A 23,532-nucleotide genomic window follows, 5' to 3' on the forward strand; every position below is an offset into this window, starting at 1 on the left:
TCACAGTAAGTGTAAGGAATCACCTGCTAAACCAAGGCACCATCCTGAGGGTTTCTAGTGACCTCAACCTTGAGATGATGAAAGTTCTTTAAAGTACTCTGGTTGCTGTCCTTTCTGTGAAATTCACATGTGGCCAGAGCAGTCATTTTTCCCAGCCGCTGCTTTCAAATAAATAATCCACCACAAATTAAATCCCAGGTGAAATGTGGAGAAAACCCAAAGTAACAACAAGAAGATATTTTATTTTTCTTGCTTTTATTTATAGACTTTAGCTGCAGATGCATGTGTCTAAAATTCTCTTCCTACAGGCTTCTGTAAAATTATGGTATTTATAGAGGGTTAACATATTTCAAAATACATTCTTTAAAGATTTGTACTAATTGTTGCTGAGTTACATGGCTGCTGATTGTAAGGAACAGCTAGTGTTCATTTCTGCATGGGTGGTGATAAGAAGGCAGTATTTAATTTTCTGAGTTTCAGATATTAAACCGTGAAATGAGATTCCTTGTCACATGATGGCTAATCCAATCATAATAGCTGGCGACTTTTGTATACACGCCAGGGTGACCGGCTTCCCCGCAGTTCTCACCCCAACTCACAACACCCCAGACATACGCCACGTTTTCTGCATCAAAACAGACCAAGGGTCCTCCTGAATCACCTTTGCAACTGTCTATGGAGCCATCGTAAGTACCTGAAGCAAAAGAGGAAGTGAAAAGCAAAAATAAGTTCACATACAAGCCAGCACATGAAACAGAACTCAGGAGGTTTTTCAGGTCAGTGTCACTTCCTGACACGTTTGCCCACTGTCACCAGCAAAGGAGGTTCCTGACCTCTTTGATCTATTCCTTCTCATTTGTTTTTAAGTGCAGAGCCTCTCTGCATTTGTGACTGGCCCAAATTCTTATTTGCTTTGATGTGAGTGCTGTGAGTCTTACTCTGTGCAATACAGAGGAACTCAGCCATATTTCCTGTTACATCATTAGAAGCAGCTCACAGAAAGTGAACAAAAGCAGAAATAAAAAAATTCAAAGATTTTAGACTGTTTCCTATGGAAACTAAGCTCTAGTAATATGCCTGTGTGTCTGCCTTTGGTTTCCCTCTCCCCAACACTTCGTTGGCCAGTTTCGCTTGTACAGGGCTGTACAGAGAGACAGAGGCCTCCCAGTTATTTTCTCTACCCACTTTATGAAAATACGCAAACAGGTATGAGAAGGAGAGTGTGTAAATGCTGGGATGGGAGGGAGAGAAGCTCTAAGTGCTCTCAGTGCAGGGCCTTGGCCACAGCACGGACCTCTTGCAACACGAGATAGCGGCCCTGAAGCACAAGTGTGTAGGACCCAGTTGTCTTCCTAAGTTTCAGCGCTCACATAACTACTTGTTCCCAATTCAGCAATACTAATGCTTCTGAAAAAATGAATTAAGAATGAAGAATGTGATATGGTATCAACAGAAACATTGCTACTTTGTCCTGCGTACTTAATAAAAGTTCATTAATTTCTACATCCTTAATTCAGTTTTTTGGTTGACTAACTTAGTACAAAGGAACCCATACTAAGCACGAGTCTCCAAGTTTTTAACAATGTAACCTATTTCTCAAATCTTTGCTTTACTAAGACTTTTGTGAATTTTTCAGAGTTGGAATTACTAATCCTATAAAACAAGATGTTATTGCCTTTGCTAGAGTTTAATTAATATTTATTTGCATAACTAACTCCCATGGATACTAGAAAAACCCATGGTCTTAGAGATGTCATGCTGAATTTATCACAAATTATTTGGCTTTTATAGCTGGGTTGTGGGGTTATTTTTTTCTCATTAAGTAGTTTCTTCCTTTCTTGATTAAAGTGCTGCTGAAACTATGTATCTGCCCTGTAAGTTGAATACTCATTGCTCTTTCAGTTCTGTATTTGGCAATACATTTTTTATTTGAGAAACAAAAAAACCTGTATTCAGTTTAGTACTAGGAGTGACAACAAGTTTTCTGGCCAGAATAACCTTAGTTTGAAAAGTTAATTGTAATTTTCCTGGAGTGCACTGTGATAGTAGCAAATGTCTAAGCAGATGAGTAGTCACATTCTAGTCAACAGGACTACTAATGTGCTCTAAGGCAGGCATTTGTCTGTAAGCATGTTGCTGAATCAGAATTAAATATCATTTATAACAGTAGGATGTTCAGTGGGCTCCAAAGGGCTTGTTTATTTAGAAAATATAACTCAAATTGCATGTCAAAATCTGCCCACATAATCACAGAAACTTGGCATACTGTCATCTTAACTCTCTTTAGAAGATACACAATGCTGGGCGTATCTAGGCTCCAGTGGCTAGCATTTTGCTAATGGTGTTACTATGGCAATTGGTTTATTGTCTTCTGAATCCTAAAAGATTTCCTGACAGCATATCTGACCTTATAAACAGTTGGTTTGATGGTAGAGAAATTATAGTAAGAAAATTGATGCTTGCCTGCACATGTCATTTGTTTAAAAAATCGTCCTGGGTACAATTCAGAACAATTCTGAAATAAATTCACATTGCCCCACTTGAGGACATATTGTTTGGTATAACCTAGAAAAGAACAGAATAGACTTTTCTAAATTAAAAATGGCAAGTACATATTAGACACTTTTAATATCATAAATTGAAAATGATATATTTGCTTATCTATAGAATATGGTCTTCAATATTATAAACCACATACCTTACAGTACAACTAACACTCATATGAATTGCAGTAAATTGGCTATGTATTTAAAAAAAACCCAGAGTGGTTTAATGGCAGTACCTTGTGGCATTTTTACCCTGGCCCTTTCCTCATCTTCCCCCTTTATTGTCCATGTTTTCTACATCAAGGTTTGGGAAACTGGGAAGTTGGTATATTGTTTTCTATGAAATGGAGATACGGCTCTGATCATCCTTGTTACCTTTTTTTCCAATTCTACTCTGTCTTTTTGGGATGAGTGGACCAGATACTGAAGATATGGGTGAACTGTGTGTTCACAAGGCTAAGGAGATGTTGTTTTGTTCTGTCTGTTTGCTAGATTGTTCTCTGTTTTCTAGTGATTCCCAGTTGGCAATTGCTTTATGGGCTGCTACAGAGTATGAACAGGAGAAGCCTCATGTATGTGGTAGCTCCAATGCTAGGCTGTAATCACTGGGATACAAAAAAATGCTTCCCAAAACTCTGAAAGCATTGATTACATTTGGCTTATCAGTCTCCATGCAACCTTCTCTGGGCTAAACTCAAACATGGCTGAGACAAAATGTGCTGAGTTTCGAAACAGTTGGCTGCAGCTCTTGGGCAGGGGTAGAGGACAGGCTATATGACTATGGGCACTGTGAGATACTAACCCACACTTGCTAAATACTGTTCCCAGGCCTCCACAGGAAATACAATTACCTCTCAGATTGGCAAGGGAACAGTTCTTATTGTCAAAGCAGTTTTCAACCAGGGGTGTCCTCCAGATGAATTTACTACGTGGTTGAAACAGCAGAGGAAGCAGTACAGAAAAGATAAACAACAATGATGGGTGAATGCTTTCTGTACTCAGCCTCTCCCAAGCGCTTTGTGCACAGCTGTGATTCAGCCTTTTCCAAATGAAAGCTCACCACAATTAGAAAACAGATAATATATCCTTGTAGCAAGCAATACAGCAAATACCTTTCTCTAGTCCCCATCCAGAAACCTTGCATTTGTCACCAGCCTTGAACATATACTCCGACCAGGGGATACAGGCAGGTGTGCTGTATTTCAGGGAGCATTCTCCTTTCTCAAAACTTTTCAGCTCCAGCAGAGCAATGTCATTTTCGTAAGATGATGCATTGTATTTTTCATGGATTATCACTTGTTTTAATCTGAAAGTATCTGTCTCTTCATCATACATTATTGTATCCAACAGTCCAATCCAGACACGGTACAGATGAACTCGATTTGCCCTGGAAAAAAACAGTGAAATAAAATATGTTTAGGTACTGAACACAAGCACTGTACATCCAACTACTTGTAAACATTAGCATTTTATCGACTAGAGTCCACCCTCAGTAAGTTTGAAGATGACACCAAGTTGGGCAGGAGTAATGATCTGCTTGAATGTAGGAAGGCTCTGCAGAGGGATCTGGACAGGCTGGATGGATGGGCCAAGTCAATTGTATGAGGTTTAACAAGGCTCAGTGCTGGGTCCTGCACGCAGGTCACAACAACCCCAAGCAACACTACAGACCTGGGGAAGAGTGGCTGCAAAGCTGTCTGGCAGAAAAGGACCTCGGGGTGTTAGTTGACAGCGGGCTGGACATGAGTCACCAGTGTGCCCAGGTGGCCAAGAAGGCCAACAGCACCCTGGCCTATATCAGGAATCGTGTATCCAGCAGGACTGGGGACGTGATGGTCCCCCTGTTCTGGGCACTGGTGAGGTCACACCTCAAGTGCTGGGTTCAGTTTTGGGCCCCTCACTACAAGACAGACGTCGAGGTTCTGGAGTGTGTCCAGAGAAGGGCAATGAAGGTGGGGAAGTGTCTGGAGTACAAGTCTGATGAGGAGCAGCTGAGGGAGCTGGGGTTGTTTAGCCTGGAGAAGCTGAGGGGAGATCTTATGGCTCTCTACAACTGCCTGCAAGGAGGTTGCAGCCAGGTGGGTATCAGTCTCTTCTCCCAAGTAACAAGCAATAGCACAAGAGGAAATGGGCTCGAGTTGTGCCGGGGGAGGTTTAGGTTGGATATTAGGAAGAATTTCTTTATTGATAGGGTTGTCAATAGCTGGAACAGGCTGTCCAGGAAAGTGGTTGAGTTGCCACCCCTGGAGGTATTTAAAAGCCATGTCGCTTAGGGACATGGTTTAGTGGTGGACTTGGCAGTGCTAGTTTAATGATTGGACTTGAAGGTCTTTTCCAACCAAAACAATTCTGTGATTCTATGCTCAAGTTTCTCTGGAATTATATATAGTTTCTTACTGGACTTGGTATCCATACACTTATCCAAGTGTAGCAAAGGCAAGGCAGATGACACTTGTTGCTGAGTACTGCAGCTAATACAGAAAAAAATATTAAAGGCCAGCCTGTGTTTAATGGTGTGACAAAAAGCAAGTGGTTTTGCCTCTCTGATTTCAAGTGAAAGAAGAGTGAGCAGATGTGGATGGGATGCTGGGACTGGCAAATCTTCCCTGTCTGCTCTTGCTTGTTCTGGGGAATATATAACCAAGGCAGAGAGGCAGAAGAGAGATCTCTTGTATCTACGCACCTTTCAGGCAAAGTGACTACAGTGAACCTGTCCTGCCTGAGTCTTCAAAATCATCATTACTTTTTCATCTTTCTATTTGCTGCCAAAAATATTCTACCTTCTGTGAGTCTTCCACATAGTTAACATGTGAGTCTGTGTTTTAAATTGTTTTATTCAATCGGCAAAAAGGAATTAGCATGCAGGTAGCTAAGAAGGGCAGTAATATTCAAGAGGAAAATAATTTTCCAGTTTGTTGTTTTTACCTGACACAGTGTGCTGCAGTCAGAATCCAACAGCCACCAATATAAACCCCTCCACAGTACACTGTTGCACCTTCAGTGCCAGTTTCTTTAATTGCCACTTGCCAAGGGAATTCACCCTATTCAAACAATAAAGACCCAAATAATGTGAAGTCATAATACTATGCATACTATTTTAGCACATAAAAGGAAACATGCTTCTTGGTGTCACCTCATCTCCTTGACTATATCTGATTGTAAATAAAAAAAAAATCCGCTATCCAGAAATTGAGTTTGGCTCAATCTGATATAAGGGATATATATTCTAAAATGCAGGAATTTTGTTCAGCCTTTTGACTTTGCTTCCCTTCCTCCAGCTTTCTGTCATGAAACCCCTTGTAGCCAGAGAAACAGATGTAGAATCTGACCTGGTATGCTCAAGTATAGCAAAATTTACTTTCCATTTGGTCAGAGTTGTTATTTCTGGCTGTAGTATTAAGTATTTTGCTGATTCATTTTCAATGTGTACTTGTACTGTAATGCTCCATTTTGCAACTCCCTATTTTACTTTATAAATTGTGCTTTTTATGTTCTTTCAGTGCAGTGCCACTACTGCTGCAAAACATGAAATTAGCGTGGTAGCTAATTTTGTTATTTCCATACACTTTAACAGAAGGACAATCATGTCCATTTTAGTTGATGCTGAGTGAATTTATATCTGATAAGGTTTGAGGTTTTTTACCTTTCTTGCAGTCTCTCCTCCTATGATTCTTTTCCGACGAGTTAACGTGTGATTTGTGTGACCACAGTGTATTTGGGGAAGAAATGTCTTTATCAATTTTCTTTCTTTAACAAAAGGGAAAAAAATGACTCAGAATTCAGGTATCCATTCTCTCTATTTGGAGACAGGCTTATCTTTATCTTTAAAGTTTGAGTTCTGTGAATATGCCAGTAGCTAAAGTAGCAGGAAAGCAAAAAGCTAAAATTTTACCACCTGGTTTTGCTTTGAAATTTGCTTGTGTCTTAGCATCACATTACTTCTTTTCATTTTCCACTGCCACTTACATTCTGGCAAATAATTTTAAAGCAATTCCCCTAGATCTTATGAGAGTTTTCCTCCACCACTTGCCCAAACATGCAGATGTGTCTCCTCAGCCAGGATGAATTATTATGGCATTCCTGAAATTAGTGGAAAGCGAGACAAACAGTAAGCCCCAGAGTATATATTACTAAATTACAAAGTCCAAATTTCTGAGTATTGTGGATCTGGCCAGCTGGCTGGTAGCTAGAAAGCCACTAACATGATGATATGCAGTTGTTAGTTACACTTACCTTCATCCATACTGTTATTTTCAGCACCTTTATATTTGCCTGTAGCAGAATAACAAAATACTAAAAACATCAGCAAATATTTCAGTTTGTTCTATTACTCAAATCTGTGTTTTTGTGCCAAAATCATGGTACACATTTGAGATGCATAAAGGCACAGCATTTCAGCTGGACAGCAATACTCTCTCACCTTGGTGCCTGCTTTTTTCCTTGCCTACTAGACACTCTTTGGCTGCCTCATCCTACAGATGACCTCTGTCCAGAAGATGCTCATTTGTAAATACATGACACCTACTCTGCTTCCCATGCTTAGGGAGCCCTTCTGCAAAGGAACTCTGAGAAATGGCCTTTTTTAGGTTTTTGATCTCTAAAGTGATAGCTCATTCTTCTCCACCAGGAAACAACAGAAGTTCCTCTCCCTGCCCCATCAACTTTCTGGAACTTTCTAAAGCCCAAAGGAGCATTAAGTAACAGGATTTATTACTTACACACACAGAGTTTAGATGATGCTGTTGTGTACTGTGTGCCTTCTTTGACAGGATAAGGTAGTGCACTCAACATGAGAGGTAAATTAAATGCTTCCTCAATCTGGTTTGTCAGCTTTTATTCAAACAAAATGCCCATTGAGTTCAGCTCCTAAATGGAGGTTGCACATTGGGTCTGTTCTCATGTTACTGACAGTAATGTTTACATTTAGAGTTCAGTTTACCTTTACCAATTACCTTTTACCACTTACCAACAGTATTTACTTTTTGGCTTTAGACTTTGTCTCTTATCAGAGCAAGGAAAAACATTCTAATTTCAAAACAAAATCTTTTCAACAACACAGAAGAATTATTACATGGACCAACTAGTTGAATTCCTCATCTGTGAGGAAAATATTCCTGCCCACCATGTCTATGCTTTCTTCACAAATAGGGGATACCAGTTTTATAGATGGACATGCAAGCAAAAGACATAATCTGCCTTAAGCCTCCTAAAACATCATGTCTTTTCATGTTTTCTTGCTATTCTTTTCTAGAAGGAAAGGAAGGAAAACTATGTAACCTTTTCTTCCTACTATGCATAACATCACATTGGGAAAACTAATTGATGCCTGCATTTCGAGTTTGCTAATCTGTTGAAGAATTTAATAATATGCATCGGGTAGTCTTTAGTTATAATTAAGCAGAATGAAAGGAAAGAAACAAAAACATCTTTCAGAAGGAAACCTGCACAGAGAACTTGAGTTTCATCCTCTCCTGTGAGGCAGTCCATTTCTTTGTTACAGACGTTCTTGTTTGGGATACAGATATTTGACCGACAGTGGAAACTGTTGTCTCTGCACTCTGAAACACAGGAGAATTACAAATGTAAATCACAGGATCATGTGATTCAGCAACCTCACATAGTTAGAGAGCTTTTTGAAATATAAACACAATATAGTACTCATGTTATGGGGACTTGGCTGTTCACAAATAGATGAAAAAAGCAGGCTCTGTAAGTGTAAAATGAAATTAATGAAGTATAAAATGAAATTGTCCCTCCTCGTTTTACAGTCTTGAAGCTTTAGGACATAAGAAAATGTATTACTGTGTTACTAGTTCAGTACTGTACTTACACACTTGGTATCACTCCTTACCAGTTTCATCCACACCTCAGGCTCACACTCAACCTCAGCCAAAGAATTTCCAGTCTTGCCAGCATTATGGATCACCTCAGATGAGGAATTTATGATGCATAGGTGAATTTCCCACCCTGAAATCCGAGTCTGAGCTGCCTTTTGGTTAAATGAGCTAAACACAGGGTTAGGAATCAAGAGTCCTGCTTTGAAGATACTGGATTTAAAAACTTAGTTCTTCTAAAATTCTTGATTATATAATTATAAAATTCTTATAATATGAAGTGTTATTATAAACCTGAGAAACCCCTTCCTTTTAATTCTTGTGATCACTTAATATCAAAAGCAAAGCAGGACTTGAATTTATGTTGGGGTTTTTTGAGTGACTTTATAATCTTATGTCTACTATTTAAGGATCTATGTCTTCAATAGAAAACAAGATATCCCAGTATGATCCAAAGGTGACTGAACTGAGTTTCAGTACTTCTTTTGACCCCTGAAAGCATTGGTTTTAGCCCAGACAGCTGAAACAGCACTATTTTGGTCAAGGTCAAGTGGAATCTGAAGAAATGTGCCCTAAATATATGAAGCCATAAGTATATAATTTTTTTCAGGAGTGCCTGTGACTGTTTTTCCACAATTACCAGATTAAATATACTGACAATTGTAAAACTACAAAATGAAGGTTATTTAGGGATGGTTCTGTGATATATATATAACCCACATTACCATTGGCACCTGAGACCCAATTTCTGAAATTCTTCCCCTGCATTTGGGTCATGCCAGATCCATTCCTTGTTTCTAATCGAAACTGCTACAGGTTGAATGGGAGATGCTGAAAGAACAACTGCTTATGAACAAGCAATGTGACAGGAACTGTTTCCAGACAGTTTATGGATAATCTGGCATTAGCAATAGATTCAAGAGAGATCTTACTTTGGTTCACAGATAGTTCATTGGAAAAGTGCCTGTGTTTAATTACTATCCATTTTTCCCAACTAAAAATACATTTTCATTCTAAAATGGCTCATTTTTTTGGTATCAATATTTAACAGCCTCATAAATGGTCCTGTTGTATTTCCTCAATCTCTGAAGAATTCCAGATTCTCAGAAATTACTTGCCTGCTTCAAAAAATCATACTATGCCTACTTTTTTGCACTTGCATATCCTCAAACTATAGTTCGATCGCTTTCATGTAGTGACTTTCTGGAAAAGAGATGGCAGCTGTTACATTACTGGAAAAAATCTTTGGGGGTGGTTTTCTGCTGAAATTATTTAGAAACAGTTGAGGAAGGAAATTATTACCTCTGCAGCACAGTTCATCACTTAGGTCTCCACAGTCATTGATTCCATCACAGGTTTTATTCAGAGAAATGCACTTCCCGTTGACACAGGGAAACTCACCATCTGAACAAGCTGTGTGGCACAGTGAAAAGGGGGTTAGTGTGGAAATGTCTATAGGTTCACAACTGCCCACAAAAACATTTTGCTGCAGAGTTTATTCTCTCAGCAGTTTGGCCTATTAACAGTAAGTATTCTGGGGCCCAGTAATGTAAATAGGAATCTTCTTTTCTTGTTTTAATCACCGCCTCATCAAGCTTTCAATGTGACCACTTATTTTCCTCCTCCAACTTTCAGTAGCCTGGTGAAAGGGAAAGTAATTTCTTCTAGACAAGGGCTGAACCAGAAACAGTTGGTTCAGACCCACTGAATGTGATGCAAGTGATTAAGGTGATGGATATTCCACTCTAGAAGAAGTTGTCAAGAGTCTGTAAATGCCTGCTTCTGTGACATAAGAAAAATGTGAGATGATTCATAGCCCTCCTCACCAGAAGCATCTCAGGCTGATGCTTGTCAGCGCCAAGAAAAGCCCTCTACAGAGAATAGAAAGCTGTTAGAACTCAAAACAAGGACTTCATTCCCCTTATTGTCAGTGAGAAACTCCCCAGAAGACACGAGCACTTCTGCTACAGTCATGCTTGTCTGGCAACAGTGCTAGTAGTGTCCTGATTGACCTTCCTTATAGACAAACCAGTGAGTAGGGGCTTTTCACCTGTCTCCTCACCAGTTAACCTGGGAAAGACAAGGTTTGTGGGATACAGTATACCCTGGTACGCTTGGAAGGGATGGGGGAACAAACAGACCATGGGTGAAATATATTTACTTTCGGGAAATATCTGTAAAAATACTTTAGGACAAACAGTGATTTTTCCAAACTCAAACACTTAAGACTGTCTTAATTGTCTTAAAGTCTGCAAAAGAATTGTGAAAAAATATGGAAAGGTTTCAGTGGAGGTTTGCTGTGGCCGTGAGTTCAGCAAACTAGGTCCTAATTATTTAGAATAAAATGTAATAATCCCACATAGATATAAAACTAAAAAAACCCCCAAACCTACTAACCTCTGGGATTTTCATGGCACTGGAGGCTAACAAATCCCTCATTACTATCTCTTGATTTCATCTCTATGTGACATTCAGCAAGACTTGTCTCCAGGCCCCGGCAAGTTATTTGCAGACAGTGCAATGAATTTGAAGCAGATCCTGTGATGTCGGAATTGACTTGGTAATATTCAGCACCTCTGTGAAGATAGAAATAATACTAACAAATTACATTGTTTCACATTGAATTAACTACTGCTTTTATTGTTTATAATGTATATGATTTTCCTCGGTGTTAAAGAACTTTGGTCAGGGCTAAGAAAAAGAGCAGACTTCCCATGAAATCGTCTAGGAAGATGTTTACTCTGGAAGAAAAAGTAAAACAAAATGCTAATTTTAGCAGGTTACTGCATAGACCTGTCACTAAATCCACATGTAGCTCTATGATAGTCACTGTGTATCATGATGATGAATAGAAAAGTCTCCTCGTGTGGCAGAATTTATCAGCTCAGCTCTCTGTCCCTGTGAACACACAGGTGAGCCATAATTTGGAAAACATCCTGCATGGGATATCATCAAAACTAATGCATAGTTAGGAAGTTCAGGTGACTGCAAGTCTGGAATTAATAATTTTATCTCCTTTGGTTTTACCTAAGCAGTATCCTCCTAACAGTGTATGTGTCCACCACCTTAAAGACATGCAGAACATGTAAGTAAGTCAGTAGAGAGGCTTGCAGTGGGACTGTGGGGCTGAATGCTCTGTCTCAGGACAGACCCTTCTCTGCTATCTAAGCAGATACTGATCAGGGCTAGGAAATACTTGCTCCTCACCTAGAAGGGACAATTTTAGGACACTGTAATAGCATTGTTAGTCTTCGGGTAGGCTTGGGGAGGCAGCCCTACCTGACTAAGTTAAATTAGTCGTGTAGGTGTAAAACTATTAAGTGCAGGATATAGAGTTGACTCTTGATGAGGAGCTGAATGTGCAACTCAGGTCATCAATGCAGTGGCAGGAAAAAGAACAAGCTGTGCACGGCTTCAGCCATCCCTGGGGCCAAAGCAAGCAATGCACTGGGGACAGAGAACGTGTTCTGGTTCATGTGAGCCTGGCTGGTGCAAATGGCAAATGTACCCTGCTGTCAGCTAGTGTAAGGAACTTTTCTCTGCATACAGGTGATTGCTCAGACTACTTGGGGATGGTCCATCTATGCACTTGCCCTCACACAGCACCAAGTGAAAACCTCTGCATCTGTCATCAGCTTTATTTTAAAAGCAAAACAACTACAGTTTTTCTAGTTGTAATCTGTAATTGAACAGAGAAATCTATGTCTTGGCTTTCTCTCTCAGGTGTCAGTTTAAGAAGCGTTATCAGAATATTGTAGCAAATACATTGTTCATGAGTTTTTCTGCCTTAAGTGTTGGCTGACTGTGACTGACACTGAGGAGCACATCACTACTTTTTCAGATCCCTTGCAGATATCCAGAGACAACTTCCCCAGACTTACGATGCAAAGCCAAGGTTCCTGCAAGCCACATTTGCTTCGTGCATAGTCCACTCACTACCACATACAAAAATATAGTTTCCTTGATTCATTGGTTTTACTTGTAGCAAACTTGAATCTCCATGGCCCAGGGAGACTGAAAATGTTTCTTTAAAAAAAGAAAGAAGAAAAAAAAAAAGAAGAGACATTAAAAAATCCATGAGTAAAAACCATATTATATAGATGTATCTAGTGGGCAGACAGCACAGAACCAAATCAGGACTACTTTTGTATTAATTGCCAAAGTCTGTATGGAAAGAACAGTAGATTGGGATTCAGAAGCTTCAGTTATTATTCCTGACTTTTCTGAGGATTGACTTTGGGGCGTTGAGCCTGCCACTTTTTCAAAATACACCAGTTTCAGGACAAATTGAGGGTGGTGGTTCCTAGCATGTAGGAGTAGCTGGAGATCTACCAAGGAAAGGTTGCATCTTAGCATAATGACCTTCATTAGAGGACATTTGATAACCTACCAGAACACCTCAAGTGAAATGGTTAGATCCTGCTTCCATTACCTGTGTAGCTAAACTTATGTTGTTTACAGTGGAGCCAAGGTCCTCATCTTAGTTCAGTGAAGGTGTATAGAGAGCACATCAGGAACACACAGAGGTTCTCCTCTCCTTTTCAGTGGAATAGGCAGAATTGAATCTTGCCACCCTGGGGGTGATGGGCTGAGCTGCTGTTTCTGAGGGAGAGGGAGTGATGGTACTGGGATAGGCACTGGGCAAGGAGAGCCTTGGGCCTGGCTGGCTGCTGCTGCTGCTTTGGGTGGAGGTGGAGATGGGGCTGGAGGCTGGGTAGGGACAGCAACCTGCCTCATTGGCAGGAGCCCGTTCTCCCTGCACTCAGAGCTGAGGTGAGCTGACAGCAGCTTGCACAGCTTAAAAAGCAGGTGAGAACAGACAGCTGGTTGTCAAGTGTGCAAACCATCACTAGTTTGCAGGGCTGTTGATGAAATCCACAGTGTGAAGATGATTGAGGTGAACACAGCTTACCTTTACCCCACGCGCTTCCCACACAGATCTCAGCAGCTTGACTCCATTCCTTGGACTTTTGTTCATGTGAGGTCTGTTCCTCTCCAAAAGACACTGCTCTCACTGCTCATGTTCTCAGCAGGCCCACTCCTGCTGTGCCTCCCACCATAGCCAACACCCTGCTTGGAAACTGTGGAGCTTTTTCCTGTCTCTCTTCCCCTTCTACCAGGTGATTTCAGCACCCTACCAGCAGCAGGGTGACCCGGCCCTGTCAATCACTTTATGAAAATCAACAGATACTGCCCATTTTCAATGACTTCCCATTTTCTGTCACATTTTTACTAGCGCAAGGAAAGAGACTTTCTGAACTATAAATAGTAAACATCCCCTTGGCCACAAATCACTGACTGGTACATTCTGGAAAAGGAGGTGTTAATACCTTCAGGCTTGCATTTTCCCTTGTGCAGAAACTTTGCTTCAGGACGTTGACACTCGTAGCTCTTTAGGTGACAGTAAGTAAGGAAGTGCTTTCCATTGGTAGAGCAAACTGAAGAGCCATTCTTTGGGCACTGGTAGGGAAGTTTGCAAAGGCATTTTCCCTCCACGCATCGTTCCCATGGGTGACAAAAAACTTTCTTACAGGACTTGTGTGTGTATTGGTTGCTTAAGCATTCTTCTATGAGGTACCTGTCTTGCTTGGCCGGCTGGGTAGGCTCAACCTGCTGAAACTCTTTTTCGTCAGCCCTAGGTGCTGCATTCTGCAAGGCACAAAATAATAAAAAAGGGGGGGAGGACTAGGAACTGCACCAAGAGTTCTGCAGATCCCTTTACTGACCTTAACTGTGTTCATTTGTAAGCCTTTTCCTATCTTATGAGCACAGAGGTGCTATATTCAGGTGTTTATTTCTTCGTCTTTCACCACCACGTTACTGGTCTCCCACAAACTTTATACTCTTACTCTGCACAGTAGATTATAAACAGTTGTTAAGTGGTTTGCAAAACACCACACTGATGGGATTGTGAGCAAACTGAAACATAAGGGGACTTAAGCACCAGAAAAATAAAATTAAAAAAAAAAAAAGCAACTTTCTTTTTATTGGCTTGGTTGGTCTTGGCTTTAAATATCACCTGTAAATACTTATGAACTACTCAGAAGCAAATAATCTAAAATGGATTTGTTTCATTCTGTGACTGCTGAAGTAACAAGTGTCTCAAAGAAGTCTGAAAATTAACTGCCCTTCCTTGTCGGCTCTTTTCCTGCACCTTGCACAGCAGGGGATCTGCAGTGTGGGTGCTGGTCACCACTGGACTGTGAGTACAGATCCTGACCCTCTGTCCGACTGCCTCTGCACCAGCGGCTGCGCAGCGCTCTGGTGACTCCATTGCTGGGGGAGTGCTTTTGCGTTCTACCATCCATGGGTTGGAAGAACACTGAAACAGGAAAAGTAGATCCGGGTGGACCTTGCATAAAAACATCCTCAAATGTGAGTTACCAGCTTTGACTGCGTAGAGTGAATCAATAGAGCTGAAGTTTAAAGTTCTCTCGAAGAAATCCTGCCCAGAGTGAAGTCAGTGGGGATGTTGTTGGGGCAGAATTTAATCCAACAAACCCCTTTTTAACTGTTCTGTAATCTTACTAAATGTCCCTGCTGTTCTCAGGTAAGCGGAATCCAAAGTGTGAGCCAGATCCGGCTTGGCAGGGCTCCCATACTGTACTAGGCATTTCTCCTGAACAGGAGCAGAGGGTGCTGATTTTTATCTAAGCTTCTCTAAAAGCCTTGGGGAGTCCTGAAGGCTCAGCTCAGGTGGGCTTTCTGGGACATGTCTGCCAGAAGCCATTCTGCAGCAAACCCTAAGGCAGTAAGACATGCCGTGCTGCCACTAGAAGACTGTAATCTCATTTCTCAGAAAAGGGGCAGCACCTTTCTGTGGTCAACCATGCTTGCAAATTTGGTTTAGGATAGGACTGAGATTAGTATCTTCCCCAGAAGCCTGTTAGCATAAACCCCGGAAAGAATCAATACATGAAGGAGAAACAGCAAACTTCAAACATTCAAGCTGGGCTAAAACAAATGGATGGAACACAAATACTGTGAAAGGAAGCTTAAAATATTAATCTGGTTTTTGCTTTTATAGAAATAAAATTATTTTTAGCTGTTGAATTGGGTTGGTTAGTTTTGGGGTTTTTTTTAGTAAATTATTGCTACCGCAATAAAATAAATTCTTACCTCTGATCCACAAAGACAAGAGAGAGACAAGAAAACCAAGAAAACTGGGATCACTTGCATGGTGAAATTTTATTTCACTTTGTAGACAAATTCCACTGGCTGGCAATCTTTTGAATGTCAGTTGTTAGGTTTGTGTTTAATTTTTAACCATTAGTAAAATACTTTAAACTGTCTTTAGAAATAAAGTACAGGAGCTTCAGCTGTTAACTGGTATATCTGATCTCTCCAGAAGGATTCTGCCTCATTTTAACTGGTTTCACCATAAGTGCTAGATGAGATAACAAAACTAAAGCCCTTCAAGTAAACGATTAAAAGGAAAGATTTATTAAGGATACACGTTTCCTTTCTTTTGCCTGAGGAGCCTGATCAAATCATGATGTTGGTTCTCCTGCTTGCAAGTATTCATCTTTGCCAGATTACTGTGGGTTTATATAAAAGACTTGTTTTCATATATATGAAGAGAGAGGCAAAGCAGCCCTTACACCCACGTAATGCCTGTTACGTGCTCAGCTGGATTACAAGCTCGTATTGCACGACTCGCGTAGCGAGCTTTCAAGTGTTTGACAAACGCTCGAAGGACCCTCCCGAAAGTCGGTTTCCAGGCACCGTTTCGCAAGGACAGCGGGACCCAACCAGCCCCTCGTTCTCCTCGGCCCACCGAGCCCAAGGCTCCGGGCGCGGCGGCTGCAGGCGCCCGTCCATCGGGAGGAGGCCGCGGATGCGGCCGGGCAGAACGAAGCCTTGGCAAGCAGCGGGCCCGGGGCCACCGGGGCCCACGCTGCGGGCTCTGAGGCGGGACCGGGGATGCCGCCGGCTCGGACGCCCTCCGTGCGGGGGACTCCGTCCCGCTGCGAGGCGGCTCTGAGCGCCACGGCTGCCCTGGAAACCCGCAGTTCTCACACGGGGAAGCCACACTGGCGAGCGACGCAGGTGGCGACGCAGGTGGCGATCCCGGCGCCAGCCCCGCCGCCCTGCGCTTGGGATGCCGAGGCGCCCCGACAGGATGTTTGGCTTTGGGCCCCTTTTGCGACAGTGCCGGTCGGAGGTGCCGTGTCATTTACGGCAAGCAGCCTCCTTTCCGGCCGCGTGGGCGGTTTCTGGGTGGCTGTACGCGCTGGCGACGGGCGCGCGTGGTGCCGGCGGCGGGGACGGTGCGCACGTGGAGGTACGCCGCGCGCGGGGGCAGGGCCCTTAGCGGCCGTTGGGGACCCCTCGGCGGGCTGCGGCGGGGCTGCCGCTGCCGCCCCTCCCGCCCCGGAGCCCGGGGGCCGGCGGCAGCGCCGGGAAAGGGCCGCGCCGCGCTGCGGTCAGGCGGGCGGGCGTCCGGGGGCGCGAGGGAGGGCGGCCTTCGCCGGGGCCCTCGGAGGTGTGTGGGACAGGCGCCGCGGTTGGCCGCCGAGAGCGTCGTGCCGCTCCTTCGCGGGGCTGGGGCCGGAGAGGGTCACGTTCGACCCTCCTGTATGCGTGTGCACATCGTGCCGTCGCTGCCGGTCGCGTTTCAGGGGTGGGCGGGGCGGTGGGTGACACCGGGTGTGGCGGGTCCCGCGCGGCACAGCCCACTGGTGCGTAACAACAAGGCTGCCGGGAGGCTTAATCTGCGCAGCGAGTCCAGCGTGAAACAGCTTCTCCACCTGAAGCAGCTGATTTTTCTCCCACAGTTTAGGCGGTAGCAGAGAATGTCTTTCCGTGGAAGAGGAGGTGGCTTCAATCGTGGAGGAGGTGGCGGTGACAGAGGTGGCTATAATCGTGGTGGACGCGGTGGCTTTGGACGGGGAGGCGGACGAGGGGGCTTCAACAGAGGCGGATATGACCAAGGACCCCCAGAAAGGGTAGTTTGTAAGTTACATGAAGAGATTGTATTTATTTTGTTTGGAATTGACTGGTCCAGTTTTTTAGCTTGTTTATTCTTTTATTTCAGTATTGGGAGAGTTCATGCATCCCTGTGAAGATGACCTCGTTTGTAAATGTAAGACAGAAGAGAACAAGGTGCCTTATTTTAACGCCCCAGTGTACTTGGATAATAAGGAGCAGATTGGCAAAGTGGATGAAATCTTTGGACAGCTGAGAGATTTTGTATCCTTCAAAAACCATGTGATGTGCAGTTTGGGTTTTTTTTGATTGCTTTTTTTTAATGGCTGATTAATTATTAAATGTAATTTCTCTAGGACTTTAAAATAGTTTGAGGCTTGGCTACCAATTACACATGAACAGTCACTAGTTGCAATTGTTGGTGTCAGTAAGTGCCTGGTTCACATTAAGTGCCTTACCTTAAAGCTTTTTCAATATGACAGAATACCTTATGTTAGGCAGATGTTTGCAGTCAGTAGCAGGATTCATGGTGGATTGAGATGTTACTTTTTCTAGCTACTTGGTCCATTCTGTTGTCACTGCTATATTGACAGAATCCATGACACAAGCAGGAAAACTGAGGGGAAGTAGCCCTGTAACATGGCAGTAAGACTTAGCCTGTGTTGGTTGATTGAGCATCAGTAACTAGCTGCATGTATTTTCCTTTCCCACATTGAACCTGAAGTAAAAATGCAGGTTGAAAATGTTAACTTGCAGATCTGGGTTTTTTTTTGTATCAGAACTATTTGAATTTTAGAAACTTGTTTTCTTTCTACAGTAACATACAAAGAAAATATGTTACAGGATTTTGCTGCTTCTTGCTTCCCTGTTTAAACTTGAGTTTTAATTGAGCAGAGTTGCCAGGCAGCTCTTTTGGATCTTAGGAACTGGATATTAAAGTCCTTGTGCACTGGAGAGCCAGAGGATTTGTACCAGACAGCCTGTGGGCTTACACAGAATATCTGCCACTTCACCTAGGATGAGGCTGGGCATGTGGTTGGCCCGTCGGTCCCTGCTGGCTCTTGCCTGTCCACAGCCAGGCAGTTGTACCACCCAGCAGCAGCAGCTGTAGCAGAGCCCTTGCAGCATCTGAATTGTACCAGACATTCCTTGGTGTCACCCTGGGGCTAACAGGGTGTACACTTGCTGTACAAATTTGTCTCCATTGGTATGTTCTTCCATGTGCCATAATACATGGAAAGAAAAAAATATTTTACCACAAAATACTGTATTTGTAACTATGAAAAAACTCTGAGAAAAATTGAAAATAGTTTCTTCTGGTCTTTTAATTGTACTTTTTCAGTTGTGGTGAAGATGTTTAGCTTCATTGATAAGATACTAATGTCGAAAATGTCTGAATGTGCTTTCATAAACTAATGAAACCCACTATTTCAGATGGTTTATTCCTGCTATGTTCCTTAAAGAAACTTAACAGTATTTTTCAGTGAAACTCTCTGAGAACATGAAAGCCTCTTCCTTTAAAAAAATGCAAAAGGTAAGCCAATCTAAATAACAGAATTCTTCTCTGTTGTCAGGTGAATCTACTATATGTTGTCAGATAATAAAAGTTTAAAAAGTTTTTATTAACTTTAAAAGCTAGTTGTCCTTTGGAAGCATAAGTATTAATTTTCTCTACCCTTCTATTTTTGTATCTGCCACTTTCTTCCTTCTCCCTGCTTCACAAAAAAAAGATGTAACAAGTCCAAGTCCTGCAAATATCCTCTATATTTTAATAACTTTGTAACACTGCTGATTATTTCTTGAATGCTTTGTTTATTTGCCTATTTGCAGAAGACAATTTGACATAAAGGCCTGAGACCAAATTGGTTGTTTTTGTAAAGTGAGATATTAAGGTGCTCTTTAGCCTTGGCAGAGCCTAATCAACTCTCTTCCCACAGTTTTACATTGATCCAGCAAAGCTGCTACCTCTTCAGAGATTTTTGCCAAGGCCACCTGGAGAAAAAGGTGCTCCCAGGGGAGGTGGTAGAGGAGGACGTGGAGGTGGACGTGGAGGAGGAAGAGGTGGTGGTAGAGGTAAGATCCCAAGAATGGAAATTACATAATATTGGGGGTTTTGGTGTGAGGTGTGGGGGTTTTTTTTGGAGGGCTTCATTTTGTTTGTTTTGTTTTTGGGGGCATGTGGTTGTTTTTGTGGGGTTTTCTTTGTTTTATTTTTTTTAAAGCTGCAGTTGAGTAGTTGACTATCAGCTTTTGCAAAGAAAAATGTTACGCCTATTTCTGGTCGATGACTCAATAGAAGAGAGTGGTATCTTTCCAGTGGGGAAACCTAGGCTTTCCTAGTGTGGTGTTGTGACCCTGGCTGGAGGCCAGGTGCCCACCAAAGCGGCTCCATCACCCCCCTTCTCAGGAGATACATAATGAGAGGCTTACCGGTAAGATAAAGACTAGGAGAGATTATTCAGCAATCAACATCGTAGGGAAAAGAGGCTAAACGTGGAATAAAACACATCTAAGTTATTACCCAATGAAAGCAGAGTAGGATAATGAGAAATAAAACCAAATCTTAAAACACCTTCATCTGCCTCTCTTCTTTCCAGGCTCAACTTTGTTCATGGTTTCTCTACCTCCTTGCCCTGGGCAGTACAGGGGGATGGGGAATGGGGGTTGTGGTCAGTTCATCACATGTTGTCTCTGCTGGTCCTTCCTTCTCAGAGGGAGGACTCCTCACACATGCTGGAGCAGGGTCCCATTCACAGCAGACAGTCCTCCACAAACCTCTCCAGTGTGAGTCCCTTCCCATGGGAGTGTCAGTTCTTCACAAGCTGCCCCAGCAAGGCCTCCATGGGGTGCAGACCTTCAGGACCAGACTGCTCCAGTCTGGTCCGCCACAGGGTTACAAGTTCCAACAGCAAACCTGCTACAGCGTAGGCCCCACTCTCCACAGGCTTCAGGTCCTGCCAGGAGCTTGCTCCAGCACAGGTTCCCCACTGGGTCACAGCCTCCTTCATGTGTCTCCACCTGATCCACCATGGGGTCTCTACTCCCCATCATCTTCAGTGGGCTGCAGGGGGACAACAGCAGCTGCAGGGGAATCTCTGCTCCAGTGCTTGGAGCAAGGCCTCCTCCCCCGCATTCTTCACTGGTCTTGGTGTCTGCAGTTTCTTACATGTTCTCACTCCCTTTTCTGGTGGCAAAAAGCTGCTGTTTGCTGGTTGGTTGGGTTTTTTTCTCCTTTTTAACTCCATTATCCCTGAGGCACTGTGACTGTCGCTGATTGGCTTGGCCTTGGTCAGCAGTGGGTCTGTACTTGATCCCGCTGGTAGCTGGAGGCCACCCCTGCAGTCCCTGTCAAACCCTCCCACCCCCACCAAATTTGCTACACAAACCCAAAACATGTAGCTAGCTAAATAATAGCTCCAAAACATCAGGAGGAGGGCACGCTGACTTACAGCAACGACAGAAAGCATGACTGGTAAGAAAACACATTGTAAAAGGTTGTAGATAATACACACTCAGAGCTGTCAGTGAAAGCTGTCATTTCAGTATGCTTTAAAAACCCAGTTTAGATAAAACACTTAAAACTCAGTGTTTGAGAGAGGGGTGAATGGCCTCATAGATCTCACTCTTTTCTTTTTGAAGAACATCTGCAATGTACTCCTCAATTAAACCTGAAGTGTTTTTTTTCTTGCATCACGGTTTCTTACCTTCTCTCGTTAGCCTCACCCTTGGCAGCAAGGCACAAGCATTTCAGAGTTTTTTGTCACGCTATTTTTAATGTTCTGTTGAGGTCTAAGTAATTAATAATTATTAATCATTGTATTTAATATTTTGCTCTATGAAAGAAGTTTATTGTGGAGTTCTCTTAAGTGTCTTTAATGTTTTGGACATTGTACATCAGATATTAAATAATACCTAAGATGTTGCAAATGGTCCCTAGAATTAAGTTGTTATGTGTAGCAAAGAATGTATATTCTTATCTTACACTCCTCAAAATGTAATTTATTTCCTATGTTTAGGAGGATTTGGAGGAGGAAGAGGTGGAGGAAGAGGAGGAGGAGGATTCAGAGGAGGAAGAGGAGGAGGAGGATTCAGAGGAGGAAGAGGTGGTGGAGGAGGAGGCTTTCGGGGTAAGTGTACTGTTTTACGCTTCAGTAATAAGAATGGCTCTTGGTTTCTAAATCCTTTAAATATTAGACAGAATATTGTAATCACAGTAGTTTGCTTAAATCAAAGGACAGTATTCTGTGGTTTTTTGATGCTTATGACTGTGCTAGATTTTTGCTTTCATCTATGAGAATACACAATGATGATAAATTATTTTATTCTGTCAACTCACCTAGTGCTATGTATATAATTAATTTGCTTTTAATTCATCTAAGAAGTAAATTTTGTTGTATTTTTCTTCCCTTTTAAAATAGGAAGAGGACATTAAAAATGGATCAACGAGTACCTCCCTGTTCTTTTACTGCATCATCTGCAGAAGTGAAGAACAAAGACCCCAAAAAATTCTTTTTATAAAGAACTTGATAAATGATAATTATTTTTATACTAAAAGACTGTTGATCAACACACAAGGAGAGCATAGCCCCAGGTGAAGAACTGAAGGTTGCTCAGAATTTACTTGAACTTTTTTAACTAAGCAAGGATTCCATGTTTTTCTTAAACTGTTTTTCAGACAAGTGTTGTAGTCAGTGCTTGACTTCATGTTGGAAGTTTGGAGTGAACGATCAATTGAAATGTTATTTTCAGAAAACCTTACTGCATGCACATTCCTCAGTTGGAACCTGTTACTTGTGTGTGACTGATGCCTAGTTCTCATCTGCTTTTTATATTGAATTTTCTGGGTCGCTCTGAAGTGGATGTGCTGTTTAAACAACCTTTGTGAACTGGTTTCTACAAACTGAACTTCAAAATTGTATGTTGATACAATTTTTTATACATAATGTATAAAAGGAAAGGAAGATAGCAAAGGGTGTCTTGTCGATTTCTCTGTATAAATCCCAATGAAAGCCAAAGGCATTAAAACATGTGCTTCTTAGAAGCTGCTGCCTAATTAATAAGAAAGGTTAATTAGAATTGCTGAGGGTTTTTAACTACTCCCCACTTCCCCTTTAGTCTGCTTCTCATGAGGTTTTTTTGATGCCCAGGCGCTGAAGTTGCCTGGTGCTCTGAGCTTGCCTAGGGCTAAGATTAGGTAGCCCATCATGCAGCTCCTCTGCACGCAGGTCTTTCCCTTACGTATCGCTTAAAAAAGGCACAAAAAATATCTGCATGAGTCGTGGGTTTTTTTTTTTTTCCCTCTACTTGGATTCATTATGAAGATTGTTGAAAAGTGAGTAACTCTTCTTAAGGACGGAGGAGAACAAAATACAGCTCTACTCTTTAACTTTGGAAATGAGAGCATGAAAGTAGAATCTCCTTGGATTTCATTTTCATACCAGGCATGGTTGAGGATCTGTAGACTAATCTGCATGAAAGTAGTTTGAACATCTTGGTCAGTGTGGAAAGAAGTACATTTCAGAATTGATTGTACTGTTAAACTTTTTAATTAATGAACACAGTTACAGGCAAATCAGTTATATTAGCCGACTCCTTGACAAAAAGAAGTGGGTGATGTGTTGGCATCAGGATTGGACAGTTACCAGCCTTTTTAACGAACCTGACTGCTGATTTGAATAATCTGCGCAACAAAACTAGAAACAAGGTAGCAAAACAAATGTTCAAGAACTTAATTAAGTCTGAAGAGATGCTGCACAGTATAATAAATTAAAATGTTCTTCAGTTTAAAAAAATAAACCCCAAAACATTGGAATTTCTTCTAGATTTGCTGTTGTGAGAAGAAACTGAGTCTATTGTTCAGTCACAGCACAATCAAGAATTGAGGGATACTGATTATTTTCCTGGTGTTGCTGTGGACTTGAACTTCAGCGAGGTCAGTTAAATCCAGACCTCTGCAAATGTTTAGACTGAGGTGCTGTGTATTTCTAGGCCTAAAGTGGCTTAGGGCTCTCAACTTGAGGCGTTGCAGAACTGCCCTGCATCTAGACAAAGTCCTGTGCAAGTGGTAGTGTCACTGGCATGCCACACTGCAGTTGGAACAATGCCAGCGTGCAGTGGTGCTGGAGTTACGCCTTCTGCAATTGCGTACTTCTCTGATGCTTCAGTAGCTAGTTGTGTGTAGCTGATTAAGATCTTTCCTTATTCTTCCAGCTTTAAAAGATTAA

General features: G+C 42.2%; 2 protein-coding genes across 2 annotated transcripts; one reads left to right on the top strand and one right to left on the bottom strand.

The window, feature by feature from the left end:
• Positions 1 to 234: 234 nt before the first annotated feature.
• Positions 235 to 15,595, bottom strand: CFI (complement factor I). The gene is made up of 12 exons (XM_084263067.1): positions 15,500 to 15,595; positions 13,711 to 14,029; positions 12,262 to 12,406; positions 10,778 to 10,956; positions 9,683 to 9,793; positions 7,988 to 8,104; positions 6,780 to 6,818; positions 6,190 to 6,293; positions 5,472 to 5,587; positions 3,659 to 3,933; positions 2,464 to 2,565; positions 235 to 694 (listed from the first exon to the last, which is right to left on the bottom strand). Exons 1-12 carry the CDS (start codon positions 15,557 to 15,559, stop codon positions 477 to 479), a joined length of 1,785 nt encoding a protein of 594 aa, XP_084119193.1. The 5' UTR covers positions 15,560 to 15,595; the 3' UTR covers positions 235 to 476.
• A 1,580-nt stretch (positions 15,596 to 17,175) lies between these two features.
• Positions 17,176 to 23,532, top strand: GAR1 (GAR1 ribonucleoprotein; the record flags this gene model as incomplete). Its single annotated transcript, XM_084263261.1, has 6 exons — positions 17,176 to 17,335; positions 17,418 to 17,572; positions 18,783 to 18,842; positions 19,246 to 19,381; positions 21,325 to 21,435; positions 23,519 to 23,532. The coding sequence occupies 6 exons, from the start codon at positions 17,176 to 17,178 to the stop codon at positions 23,530 to 23,532; spliced, it is 636 nt and encodes a 211-aa protein (XP_084119387.1).

This window comes from Gallinula chloropus (assembly GCF_964237585.1).
Source record: "Gallinula chloropus genome assembly, chromosome: 4".
NCBI classification, from domain to species: domain Eukaryota; kingdom Metazoa; phylum Chordata; class Aves; order Gruiformes; family Rallidae; genus Gallinula; species Gallinula chloropus.